Below are 14176 nucleotides of genomic sequence, written 5' to 3' on the forward strand. Positions count from 1 at the left end.
TCATAGTGGGGCTGGCCATATGGTCTTCTCTGTGGATTGGCTACTCTGAGCGGGAATGTCGTCCTCAAGACTTGGTGGCCCAGCATGTGCTCCACTCTCTCTTCCTCCCCCTTCATTTGCTCCCATGTGCTCTGATCGGACATGTCCCTCTGCCTGAGCTACAGCTCAGTGCTGTCCTCTGAAATAAATTCTTCTGAGAAGAGGGGCAGGTGTCCCCGTAGTTGGGATTGGGGCCGGCCCCTCAGACCTCTCCACTGGTTCCTTTCTCCATGCCGGTACATTGCATTCATATCTTGGAGCACCAGGTTGAGCTTCTGAATGTCTAATTGTTGATAGAAAGGTCTTCCCACTATAGGATAACAAAAGAATACTCCCAATTTTTTTCTAGAACTTTCATTTTTGACATTGAAATCATTTCCAGATGTGGAATAGCCTACAGCATGAGGCTGGGGTCCGCCTTCTCTTTTGTCTCTAGAGGGTCACCCGGTGGTCCCCACTTAATAACCCAGTTATCTAGTCTTGGCTGACTCAGACTTGTTCACACCTTTTCCCGCCACATGCACGGTCCTGTTCCTGCGTCTGGCTGGCATCTCTCTCCCCCGGCCCCACGGCTTCAAAGCCTCTCTTGTTCAAATTTACAGTCCTTGACAGGGTCGGAGTATCCAATAAGCAAGGTAAGCACAGCCTGACTGTTGCTTACTTACTTGTCTTTCATGAACAATGTGACATGTTTTTCACCACATCAAAGGTGTGGCCCACAAGGAGGACCCCTGGTGGCATAGTAATTATGTGTTAGGCTGTGAAGGACAAGGTCAGTAGTTCAAAACCACCGTCCACTCTGAGGGACAGAAAGATGAGGCTTTCTATTCCCACATTGAGTTACAGTCTTGAGAACCCACAGGGACAGCTCTACTCTGTCCTGTGGGGCCCCCAGAATGCTCCTTAGAAGCAAGAATGGCAAGACCTCTTCTCACGTACTGTGGACATGGTATGATGAGAGACCAGTCCCTGGAAAGGGGCATCCTGCTTGGCAAAGTCAAGGAGCATCAAAAGAGGGGCGACTCTTGATAATGTGGACTGACACAGGCACCGCAATAACTCGCTCACACCTAAGAACAATTGTGAGGCTGGCACGGACCGCGGCGTTTCCCTCTATGGTGCACAGGGCCCCTCTGCGTTGGAAACATCCTGAGGGCACTCCACAACCACAAAGGGTGGCTTCGCCTAAGATACCACCTTTCCCTAGACTCAGTCTCTGGATGTCCCATGGATGGCACTGGGTTCCAAAGATTTCCCTGCTTGGCTGGGCATCTGTTTGACCTGCTAAGTGGCTTTGAGCCGTCAGACCAGATTCTGGAGCCTCGCACGCACGTCTGTGGTCTGACTCCTGGGTCAGACTGTGGAGAGAGGAGGTAGTCATCAGCAGGCAGGGGAGGGGCCATCAGGCCTTCCATGGCCCCTGGTAACTTTCCCACTCTCCGTTCCAGGGGCTGGAGGAAGAAGAAATCTGAGTTCCAGGTGAATGCTGAAGACAGGGCTCGAGCCACCATACAGGAGGAATTCCAGAACCTGGGGCCCATCAAGTACGCGGGGGTTGGAGGGAAAAGCTACCCCCTGGCCTGGCCCCTGGGACCCTGGAGCCTGAGGCACACGAGGGGACCGTCCAATCTCTTGAGCTGGTCCTGAAGGAGATGCCTTGTGACCCCCAGGCTGGGGCACCTTAGGACGTTTGAGCCTCCCAGGGTGCCCCTGGGTGGGGGGAGCTGCCCCCTCCCCGCCTCCTCACACACACACCTAAAGCACCCTGTTCCTCCTGGTGCGTGACACGCCCTGACGCTGTCTGGAGTGCCTTCGGGCCCTCTGCCTGGAGTGAACGCTTCTCAGGTGGTGAAATGACCAAGAGCAGGAGTTCAAGGTTCAAGGTTCAAGGTTCAAGAGTTTGCTCTGTGGGGCCTTGGCCAGGGCACTAACCCTCTCTGAGCCTTGGTCCCCAATGCGTGACATGGCATATTGACTGGATACTTGCCTCAACGTTCGGGCTCTCCTCTCGCGTGTCTGTCTGTCCCTCTCAGTCTGTGTGCACCTGTCACCCAGGGTCTGCAGGACCAACCATCTTCTTTCTCTGCTGCTCCCCTCTCTTCCTACCCGCCTGCCTCTGCTGCTCCTTGGGCCTTGGGGACTTCCTGGTGAGACTAATCGAGAGGGGTTGGAGGATGCATGATGCTTCAGAAGGAACTGGGGGTGGGGGGCACAGGAAGAAACCCTGGAACAAGAGCCCCTACTCCATCCCCCGACCCACCCTGTCCGGCCTCTGGGGGTGCCCTGGGAGGGAGAGCGTCTAGTCTGTGCTGACTCAGAGGTGAGGTCTGCTCCTGACCAAAGCCCTCCGTGACCGTCGTGTGTCCCCCACAGGTTTGCGGAACAAGCCGTGTTCGTCCTTTTCTGCTTATTCGCCATTCTGCTCTTCTCCCGGGACCCGAAGTTCATCCCTGGCTGGGCCAGCTTCTTCGCCCCGGGGTGAGAGTCGGGGCCCTCAAAGGGTGGAGGCCTGCAAGGGAGGGAGACATGGTTTCGATGGCTACTGCTCTTCGTGTATTTTGCCAAAAGACATTTGTGAGTTTCTCAGATGGCCGATGGATGCTGTCAACCATCGACTAATACCCAGAAGGCCAAAGGTGCCCAGAATCCCAGGCTCCAGTTCCCCGAAAGAGCCAAGAGCAATGGGCTCTGGGCGCCGCTCTGTACCGCACTAACGTTGAGGGATCAGAGCCCTTACCCATTTGCCAAAACCCACCGGACTGGCCCCTGAAAATTACCAACAGTTGTGAGGGTGGCACAGGCCCAGGGTGTGCTTCGTCCTGCTGTGCTTCAGGTCGATGGCACCGAGCAACCACCACCTTACCAATTGCCACCAAATTGAGCCTGACTCCCACCTGCGGTCTCAGAACAGAGAACTGCTCCTTAGCATTTCTGAAACTAGACAGCAGCGGTTCTCAACCTGTGGGTCAAGACCCCTTTGTGGGTCAAACAACCCTTTCACAGGGGTCACCTAAGACCATCGGAAAACACATAAATATTTCACAATATATAATGACATATTGTTTTGTGATTAATCACTATGCTTTAATTATGTTCAATTTGTAACCATGAAAACACATCCTGCCTATCAGATATTTACATGATGATTCATCACAGTAGCAAAATGACAGTGATGAAGTAGCAATGAAAATAATGTTATGGTTGGGGGTCACCACCACATGAGGAACTGTATGAAAGGGCCGCGGCATTACGAAGGTTGAGAACCGCTGCTATACCGCTTAAAGAAGCAGACAGCCTCGTCTTTCTCCCGCAGAGTCACTGGTTGAGTTTGAACTGCTGACCTCGTCCGTGCCCGACCCTTAACCCATAGCACCCATGCTTCGTTGGGTGTACCATGTACTCGTAAATTACACCCCAATAAGACTGGCTGTAAGAGCTCAGACAAACTAGCTAAAAACTAATCTCGCTTAACTAATTTTTTTTTTAAAACAAGCACGTGGTCACATCATACATATGATTTCCGACCTGTTCTTTTATCTTCCTTTTACACTGACAGATGATGCGTGGTCCTTATACAAACTCCAAACAATTCCGAATTCTAAAACTGAGTGCTAGCTGCCCTCCCCGCTTCTGCCTCCCCCCGCAGAGGCTCACTGTGGACTTGTGGGCGCGCCGCACTTCCTAGGCCCCTCGCTCTTCAGACACCCACAACGGCAAGGACTCACGCAGACTCTCGCATGGGTATTAGCGCTGACCTCCAAGGGGGCTTCAAAAAAGCCCCTGGGAAAGTGGAATGAAAGCTAGTGGGATTTCCCAGGAGACTTTGGGAACGTCCTCCGTGTGGCCAACTCCTACTGGCCCTTGGGTGCAAGGTTTGGAACTACTTCGGTCATGGCCACTGCAGGGAAACATGAACACACCTGAATTTTTGGAATCTGCGTGATTCCTCATGGTACCCCAACCCGGAAGCATTACCGGCTGAAGTCCTGGCATGAGAGACTCGGAAGAGGCATCTTGAGCCCCTTCATGAGCCTGGTCCAGGTGGCGGGATTGCTGATCGGGTGGTGGAGAGCCTCAGGAGAAAGCCTGGGCTATCTATGCCCACGAAGAGTTCCAATCTGGGAAACCCACTGGAGTGGTTCTACCTGCCCTATAGGGTTGCTATCAGTTGGCATCGCCTCGAGAGACGTGCGTGTGGGGTTTGGTGGAGAGCCGCACGCATTCAAACGTTGGGGGCTTGGCTGGCCGCCCTCTTTGAGCGGGGTGTCCCCATCCGTGAACCTGCTCTCCATAAAGTCCCCTTGCCGCTGAGTCAGTTTCAACTCATTGTGACCCTGTGTGGGGTTCCCGAGACTACAGACTAGATGGCTGCATCTTTCGCCTACAGGGTGGCTGGTTTTGAACCCCACACCTTAGGGTCAGCAGGAAGCTGTAGCTTCCCCTACAGCTCCACCAGAGCTCCCTGGACCACGTCCTCCTCACAACAAATTCTTCATCACAGTTAAGGTCACTTGTGGCCGTGCCCCTTATGGCCCCTGCACTAGAGCAGGGCGAGGAATGCCCAGCCCTCGGGCCGCAGAGGGCCCTCAATATCATCAGAGAGAAGCCATTCCAGCCAGCACATCCCAAACTCTCACCAAACTCTGCCATGGAGCTGATGCCAACTCCTTACAACCCTATCTGGGCCAGGGCAGAACTGCCTTGTGGGTTTCCCAGACGGCGGCTCTTTGCAGGAGTACAAAGCTCTGTCTGTCTCCCAAAGCAGCCACGGGTGCTTTTGAACTGCTGACCTTGCACTTAGCAGCTCAAGGAGTAATCCACTATGCCACCAGGGCTTCTCATGTCAATCAATCTCTCTCTCTCTCTAATCAGGAGGCAGTCCCCATATCACAGATGATATAGATAGCACAGGGGCAGTCCCTGGGTGACAGTGAGAGGTGTTCCTGGTCTTTTAATAACTCCACGACAGTTGGGACACATCTGGAAAGGACAAGGGTATGATCGTGGACAGCACCACTGCTGTCCAAGCCCCTCCCTCCACCTCCTTTTTGGCTTGTGTCCAGTACTGCAAATAAAAATTCCCCCCATTTGTCACGTCTATGTTAATACATTACGATTGTTATTACCTTTCAAATGAAAGCAAACAACAAACAAAAACAAAACCAAGAAATAGAGGCAGACTACCTCATTATTTGGCTGGGACACCTTTTAGTTAAGCATGTCGCTATTTAACATGTATTCTTCGTCTCTTTCACTCCAATAAATAATGAGCCTCCCTGTCCAGATGTAAACACAAGAATATGGTGATTTCCTGAGGGTAAGTGCTGAGAAACAATGCAATTGGATCGAGCGGTACCGGCATTTACCATTTTGAACCATGTTGCCAACTGTCTTCCAGAAGGTCAACCCCTTTTATTCCCCCACGACCAGTATGTTTGCCCGGCGCTCTCACTGGCCATTATCCTCCCTTTCGAGTTCTGTCTGTCTGGGATGATAGTCCATGAGCCTTTTCATTTCAAATTCTTTCACTATAGCGAAATGATAATGACCATCTTTTCAAATGTCTTGGCTGTCTGCCTATGCTCCCTCCCAAGTGTCTGGGCCTAAGGGCTTTCGTTAGCAAGGATGGTTTGCTAAAGGATGCATCTTTATTATACAAAAATCATAGTTCATGAAGGCAAGAATACTCCATCAAGGCCCTTGTCCTCCAGGGACCATTGATTGTCTGGTTGTGAGCAGGTTGCTCCTGCTTATGAACTTCTGAAATGGGAGCTGCCTGCCTCCGAGGGCTGCTTGGGAGGCTTCCGTGAACCTAATGTCTACAAAGGACACACAGTCTAGGAGGCTTGGAAGGTGGCGCGTGGGCTGTGCGGTATGATGAGCTTGGTTATCTTTGCTGGTGATATCGGGCAGCATCTCCTCGTGGTGAGCTGCCCGTGCCAGGAGGAATTCAAGCAGAAGCAACCTGGATCCATCCAAGAGTCTTGATAGGGTGAGCTGTGGCCGTTCGAAACCACCAGCAGCTCCTTGGGAGAAAGACTGAGCTGTCCTCTCCCGGTAAACAAGGACAGTCTCAGAGCCCCACAGGTGGCCCTATGAGTGAGCACAGAGTCAATGGCCATGAGAGGTGGGGCTTGCGCAGACTCCAGTGCCTGCAGTGCCTCCTCGGCTATTCCTTCCCTGGTGACGTCCTCTCAGTGGAGGGCCAGCATCTGTCTGGCCCCAGATGTGTCAAACCAGGGTGCAGGGGTGGTTTGATAAGGCCATGAGGTGCAACACTGGATCCAAGGAGGTGCTCTGCCGTGGGCCAGACTCCTTTCGGCAGATCCTCCTGGGAAAGCCAGCGGCCTGAGGGCCGCCAGGGTCACGTACTTTGGGCCCTTGTCCTTGTAGGTTTCTTTCCGATGCGGTCACTGGTGTATCCATTGTCACCATCTTGTTCTTCTTCCCGTCCCAAAAGCCATCTCTCAAGTGGTGGTTTGACTTCAAAGGTAAGGGGGCCAGGCTGGGGTCTCGTTGGGTGACCTCGGGAACCTGGAGGTGGGCCCATGCCTGGGACGTGTACAACCAAGTGATTCCTGATGCCCCCCTTTTGTTCTCGAAGTGCTGGCCCTATCTGGGGACTCAGCGTGCCCAAGCTGAGGGTCTAGGGCAGGGGTTGGCAACAGCAGTCTGTGGGCCAAAAGGCTGCTTCTTTCCTGTACCGCCTGCGAGCTAAGAATGGGGTGTACATTCTCAGATGGGTGGGAAAGTCAGAAGAAACATACTATTTTACAGTACTGGAACATTATACAAAGTTCACACTTCAGTATCCAGACACAACATGTTTAACGTCCTCAATACAAAAAACTTTAACAATGTTATTCTTAGCACTTCCTCCACATGCCATACAATTTCATAATTCAATCAGATCCACAGAGTTGTACAATAATCACCACCTTCAATTCTAGAACATTTTATTTCCCTTTTAGTCATTGTCATTCATGTGGGGTTTTTTCTGATTGTGGCAAAAATATCCACCACAGACCATGCTCCAATTCCATAACTTCCACTTGTACAGTTCAGTGTCCTTGACTCAAATACAAATTTTGTGGAAATGTCTTTTCGCTTGTCATCCGGTATCTGTTTTGCCTCTTGGCCTGCCATGCCCAAACTAGTGACTTTCTGACCCTCTTCATGGGTGACACGGTGGGGTCATGGGTTAGGAGCCGGGCTGCTAGGTGCCATGGGAGAAAGATGAGGCTGTCGACTCCTGTAACCATCTAGACTCGGAAACGCTCAGGGCTAGTTCTCCCCTGTCCTACAGGGGTACTATGAGCCCCTGCCTTTGGCTACTGCCCGGCTCTCTCAGGAAGACTGCCCAGCCCTGGTCTGAGGCAGGAGTTGGTTGGTTCCTGCCTGCCTGCGGGCCCAGGCACCGAACAGTCAAGCTGAGTTATCAGCTTCAAGGAAGTGGTGGGAGCTGAGGCAAACCTACCCAAGGGCGTTCAACATGGTGAGCAAAAATTGCACCCAGCATCTGGGCGGACCTCCAGATGGCCAAAATCCCATTGCCAGCAGATGTTGCCAGAAGCCCCGCCATTGCCATCTGTCGGCAGTGGCTAACACTGCCCGGCTGTCGGCCAGGAATCAGGGAGAGGGGTTTTCTACCATTGCAAAACCAGTACGAGGAAGCTTAGCTGCGGTCAGGGAGGGCGGGCTTGGTTGAGTGGAAGAGGTTGAGCGTGTGCTTCAGTGAGCAGACCGGAGTCTCCCGGGGATCCAGAAAGAGCTGGGCTTTGTGAGGCTCAGAGTGGACACAGGGCCTCTTAGACGCTGCAGGCGCACAGGCTCGCTTCTCTCTTACGTCCAACTAGCTGGCCTCATCAGCGACTCTGAGCAGCGTTTCTTGGCCTAAATGTTACTTGCAGGAGACCTCGTGGTGTCGTGGTTATGCACTGGACTGCTAACCTCCAGATCAGCAGTTCAAAGCCACCAGCCACTCCACAGAGAGACATGAGGCTTTCTACTCCCATAAAGAGTTACAGCCTCAGAAACCCACAGGCACAGTTCACTGTTCCCTATGGGCACTGTGCATCAGATTTAACTCAGTAGCAGTGAGGTGTTGTTGGTTTTTTTTAATAAATACATTATTTGAGGAGCTCTGATGGCATAGTGGGTATGCATTGAGCTACTAACCACAGGGTCAGCAGTTCGAACCCAAAGGAGTTCTCCACTCCTTTGGAGAAAGATGAGGCTTTATGTCCCTTAGTCTTGGGAACCCCAAGGGGCAGCTCTACTCTCTGTCGGGCTGCTGCAGGTCCGGATCGATTGAACGGCAGTGAGTTTGAGCTTTATTTTAAATAGATTGTTTACTGCTTCTTAGTGTTGGCAGCTGTCTAGTTTCTGGCTTGTCGTTGATTTTGCTTTTAGAAAAATCAACTTCCGCTACAGCCATCAGAAAAGCAAACAGGTTCAGTGTTTTCTCTTTCGTAATGCCTGCCGAGTTCAGCTTCCCAGAACATCCCAGGGGCCAGGCGGTGTATGGGGAATCCCCTGCTGCAGTGGTTCTCAACCTGTGGGTCGACACGCCTTTGGGGGTTGAACGACCCTTTCACAGGGGTCGCTCGAATCATAACAGTAACAAAATGACAGTGATGAAGTAGCAACAAAAATAATTGTGTGGTTGGGGGGGGGTCACCACCACATGAGGAACTGTACGAAAGGGTCCTGGCATTAGGAAGGTTGAGAACCACTGCCCTACTGGAACCTGCGTTCTCTACGGACAGAGCTTGTCTCTGATCTGGCCATTTCTGTATCCCCGGTGCTTGGACAATGCTGGCCACAGAGTAGGATAAATGACCCAAGGGCTTGCTGGGTGCCCAGCCCTGGCCCCCCCCCCCACCTCCGCCCCTTCCCTGAGGGCAGTGCTACCACACTGCTTTGTGGCTGAGGATGCCAGAGGCTCCAAGAGGGGTAGGGGAGGTCACTGACCCGCAGCTGGGCTTGAACCACTGACCTTGCAGTGAGTAACCCACTGCTTAACCTACTGCGCCACTAGGGCTCCTACAATGACAGGGTAGTTGCTAACTACAAAGCCAAATAGCTGTGCCACTGGTTCCTTGCTAATCTTTTGCAGAGAAAGGTGGGTGGGAGGGGAGGGTGTCCTAGAAGCTCCAATACACACTGGGGGCAGATTACGGCTTCCTTGGAGACCCGGAGTACTCCCAGGGTTCCAAGCTGAGTGTGCCTGAGGTTATTTTGGGGTCCCCCTCTTGCCCAGCAGGGGTCTAGGGCCCCCTTCCTCAGGGCCAATGCCCTCTCTGAGAGTGTGTTGGGCCCCTCTCTCTGCCAAGCTCCCAATAGGGAGACGGAGCCCTTACTGACGTGGAAGAAGGTTCAAGAGTCGGTACCCTGGAACATCATCCTTCTCCTGGGCGGCGGCTTCGCCATGGCCAAAGGCTGTGAGGTAAGACGGGTGAGGGTGAGGTGGGGGAGAGGGGTGGGCAGAAGAGGGGGAGGCAAGGTCCGGCCCCAGCTGCAGGCTGTGGAACCAGAGGCAGGCAGATCACCGGATCCTTACAGTCCCTCCTCCCGGCCCACACCCAATGCGATGGAACATTGGAGGGGTTCAGGATGGAAGTGACCATGGCCAGTGGGCCCTGAATAGAGAGGAGGAACAGAAGTGTGCTTCCCCTGCCAGGCCCGGTCAACGCGCCGTAGACAGCGCTACTATCCCCGCCTATAGAGAAGGGAAGCAGCCACAGCGAGGGAAAGCCGCTTCCCTGCGGTTACTCAGCTGTAGACTCAGGATTCGAATCCAGGCTGGGTGATGCCAGTCTATGCCCTTGACCATGGAGATACAAATGCTAGATGGGGGTGCTGTGAGGACCACCAAGCTGGTTCCAGCCAGGCCAGGTTCTAGGCCATGCCAAAGGCAGGCTCCGCTCTCAGCTCTCCACCCCTGAGAATCTGCCCTGTTCAGCTGCGCGTCACAAATCTCTTCAGCTCCGTCAGTAAGTACCCAGAGCCAACTCACTGGGTCATCGAGCCTCTTGCCTGAGGCACGCAGCTCTCTCACTCCACTCTCTGTCCCCTGAGTCTAGGAGGTTCTCAGCGCAGGGACCCTGGGCCCATAGGAGGTGCTTCACTCCTGGCTCTTATTCTGGATGGTAGTGAAGTCCCCTCTCCCTAATTTTAAACCCAGTGGGATGGCAAAACAGACCAATCTCATTAGGATTCCTTGCACCTTTTTCTCTTTGGGGGGGGCATGATTAGCAGGCTATCCAATCCCCTTGGTAGGCTACAAACATCTTATTTGCATAGTCCCACCCACTCACTTGTGGGAATCACAAGACCATGGCTAGGAGGGCCAGGTGAAGTCATTCAGTGCACCACACCGGGGACAGTGACTTGTTATCCCCAGAGGGTGGGATGCGATGGCAGACAGTATGGGCCAAAGGGCCAAAACATTACGTGGCATTACATTTCCTCTGCTTCTAACCTGTGTGATCTCTGGCAAGTTACTAAGCCTCTCTGGGCCTCGGTTTTCTTGTCTGCAAAGTGCAAGTAGCAAGGGTACCCGACTCACAGAGGATTAAATGAGTCAGCACACAGGCAGCACTGAGAACGGAACTGGGCTTAGTGGAGAATTACTGATGAGCTCTTAGGGAAGAAAGGGCAGGATCAAGGATGGCTTGGAGGTTCTTGTCCCAAGCACAGGGCCCTGATCTGAGACAGAGGGCTGGCTGAAGTGGCCTGCACCGTAGGCTACTCTGCATACCTGTTGAAGTGGGAGAAGCCCTGTCTCTCAGTGGGGGCTGGACTGTAGAACCACACAGCATGCTGGAGACCTGGTTGGCCCCTGGCTCAGCCCTGGGCAGCAATCCCACTTTCTGTTCAACAGGGCCTTTTGTGGCAGCCACCCCTGCCCCCAGCTCCTGCTGGCACTGTCCCTTCCCCAGGCCACTGCCAACGGGCACAGGGCAACCGGAATGCTAATGGCACATCCTGGCTCCTGGCCCCAGCACCTGCCCCGGGCAGTGGTTGGGTCCATCGTGAGCCTGGACGAGTCAGTTCTTCTAAAGAGGGGGCGGCAGACCTTGGTATTCTCCTCAAGCTCAGGCAGCTCACTCACACCGCAGCCAGTTCCTCTGGCACAGTGGAGACCCCAACCCTCGCTCCACCCACCCACAAGTCCCTGCCCCCTGCTGGGCCCACCCACCCCCAGCTCCAACTTTGCGCCCAGGGAAGGATAAGGCTGTCTCCTCTGACAAGATCCACAGCCTCAGACACCCACAGGGGAAGTTCAGCTCCATCCTACAGGGTCACTCGAGGTTGGTATCCACTCGATGGCAGTGAACTTAGAGCTAGTTTTTCTCTGCTCCCCACAGTGCCTCAGCTGCACCCCAAGACCTTTGCACATGCGTTTCCTTCGCTCGAACTGTCTTCCTTAACATCTCTGCCCCTGCCCCTCAAAAGACCCAAACCATTGCCACCGAGGCAGTTCTGACTCACAGTGACCCTCCAGCACCGAGTAGAACTGCCCCATGGCGTTTCCAAGATGACAAACCTTTACAGGAAGCAGAAGGTCTCGCCTCCGCACCGCACCGGAGCTGCTGGTGGGTTTGAACTGCTGATCTGTTGGTTAGCAGTTGGGCACTTAACTGCTGCTCATCTCCCCACCCGCACCCAAACCACCCCCACCAGCCCCACTCCCCAGTGGCCTCACACACTTCTGAGCATCTCCGGGAGCCCTGGGGACCCAGTCTGACAACCACAGCACAGGGAACTTCGGAGCATCCTCTTGTGACCCAGGGCTTAGCTCGTCGGGCCCACACCACGAGCGCTGTCCCTTCTCTTAAGCACCTTGTCCACTGGCTCCTTTCCCCCCAGCAACCTCCCTCTGAGGAAGAGGGTATTGCTGTCCCCGCGGACAGAACAAACGAACAGCCCACAGCCTTAGAGTTGTTTCCTACTCATAACTTAACTCACTGCCATCGAGGCAGAATCAACTCGTGGCAACCCTGTAAGGACAGGGACGAGCAGCCCCTGGGGGCTTCTGAGACTGCAGCTCTTCACGGGAGTAGAAAGCCCCATCTTTCTCCCGAGGATCAGCTGGTGGTTTCGAACTGCTGACCTTGAGGTTAGCAGCCCAATGCATAACCACGATGCCACCAGGGGCAAGGGACTCCAAATTGGCAGAGTGGAAGAGATAGTGGGAAGGGGGAAGGTGCATGAACTGTGGACTCTGCCCTGGTTAGCTCTGTGTCCCCCACTCCCAGTGATCCTACAGAGCGGTTCTGAGGCTGTAATCTTCATAAGGACAGACAGGTTCACCTCGCTCTCGAGGAGCAGCTCGTGTGTTTGAACCACCAGCCTTGTGGTGAACAGCCCAATGCTTACCCAACAGTGCCACACGGATTTCCCAACGAGGGCATGGGGAGGTTGACTTACTCGGCCCAAGATGACACAACTAGACCCAAAGCTGAAGCCAGACTCCTTACTCCTCACCCTCATCTGGTCTGCTACTGGCCCCCGGGGTCCCTGGGAACTCTCGGGAGGGGGAGGGGGGCAGTGTGTTTCCAAGGAAATGGAGCTTCCGGTCCTATGGGAATGGGAAAGGCATGTGAGGTCTCCTTGGCGTCTCTAAGAGACCCCATGGAACTAGGGTTCCCCTGGTGAAGCTGGCTCCAGAAACAGGGCCAAAGACCCAAGGGGCAGCTGGGACACTGGCTGGATGCTCCAGGGAGGTGCTTGGCTTCTTACTGACACAGGGCATTCACATTCTGCCACCAGCCTCTCTCCCTTGAATCTTGCCCACTGCTGTCAGTCTCTACCAGGGCAGCGGTTGACTGGGAGAACCTGTGACCCTTTTTGTCCTTGCAGGACTCCCTAGGTCAGAGGAGGGGCAGCTCCCTATTGGCGGCCTATCAGACAAAACCGGGCAGGTGTGACAGGAACACCTTTAAGCACTATTGAGGGAGGCAGGGTGGGAGATTGTGCCTAAGCATCTATTACCCTGGTGGCATAGTGGGTTACACATTGTGCTGCAAATCACCGGGTTGGAAGTTCGAAATCACCAGCCGCTCTGCAGGAGAAAGATAAGACTTTCTATTCCCATACAGAGTTACAGTCTCAGACACTCCTAGGGGCAGTTCCAGTTGATTTGAGTCAGAATTGACTAGATGGCAGCTGAGTTTTTTGAGGTTTGGGTTTTTTTTTTGTTTTTTGTTGTGTATGGCTAGTGTATTGGAGATGAATTTTAATTCAAATTATATGGAGGAATTAAGTATTTGAGTAATATCAAAACAGTATCCTGCGTTCTCCTTTATACAATTTTAAGATAAGCAATACTTTTTCATTTCAATCTGAAAGTAGTGTAAAATTCCTTTGTAAAACAAAGTGTATTGGTGTTTTGCTAAAAAAGACTATGGTAGAAATAGATTTGATGCTAAATGTTAGGTGCTAGGGGAACCCCAGTGGTGCAGTGGTTACTTGTTGGGATGTGATCTGCATGGTTGGCAGTTCGAAACCACCAACAGCTCAGAGGGTGAAAGACTGGGCTTTCAGGGGTCTCTAGGGGAGGTCAGTAGGAAGACTAGAGCCCTGCAAAGCCTCTATGAGAGCGGTCATCCCACACTACGGACCAGGGTCATGACTGTATTTGAGGTGTGTGATCCACCATTATTCTTAGTGTTGAACTTCAGTAGCCTTCCTCCCTGTTGGTAAGCCTGTTGGTCGTGTTATGCTTGAAACCCAGCTGATACAGGTTATAGTCTATAGATGAGCTTGAAATAGTCTATCATATATATATATATATATATATGATAATAGTGATAAATCATTACATAGATACCATATTATTTGTGTATAAGCCGAGTTTTTCAGCACTTTTTGGGGGGCTGGTTTTATTTATTTATTTTTATCAAATAATCATTTTATTAGGGGCTCATACAACTCATCACAATCCGTACATACATCATTTGTGTCTAGCACATTAGTACATATGTTGACTTCATCATTCTCACAACACCCGCTTTCCACTTGAGCCCTTGGTGTCAGCTCATTTTTCCCCCTCCCTCCCCGCTCCCCCCTCCCCCTGAACCCTTGATAATTTATAAATTATTATTATTTTATCATATCTTACCCCATCCAA

General features: G+C 52.8%; 1 protein-coding gene across 2 annotated transcripts in view; it reads left to right on the top strand.

The window, feature by feature from the left end:
* The window catches only part of SLC13A3 (solute carrier family 13 member 3), an 83664-nt gene that overhangs the window by 59171 nt on the left and 10317 nt on the right, over nt 1-14176 (top strand). For both annotated transcript variants that reach the window (XM_045295139.1, XM_045295138.1), the window contains 4 exons: nt 1488-1583; nt 2413-2517; nt 6433-6530; nt 9375-9487. In XM_045295139.1, coding sequence (XP_045151074.1) covers nt 1488-1583; nt 2413-2517; nt 6433-6530; nt 9375-9487 — 412 coding nt within the window. The remainder of the gene's footprint in view (nt 1-1487; nt 1584-2412; nt 2518-6432; nt 6531-9374; nt 9488-14176) is intronic.

This window comes from Echinops telfairi, unplaced genomic scaffold (assembly GCF_000313985.2).
Source record: "Echinops telfairi isolate 266 unplaced genomic scaffold, ASM31398v2 ScPeMD7_5592;HRSCAF=6446, whole genome shotgun sequence".
In the NCBI taxonomy this organism is placed as follows: Eukaryota; Metazoa; Chordata; class Mammalia; order Afrosoricida; family Tenrecidae; genus Echinops; species Echinops telfairi.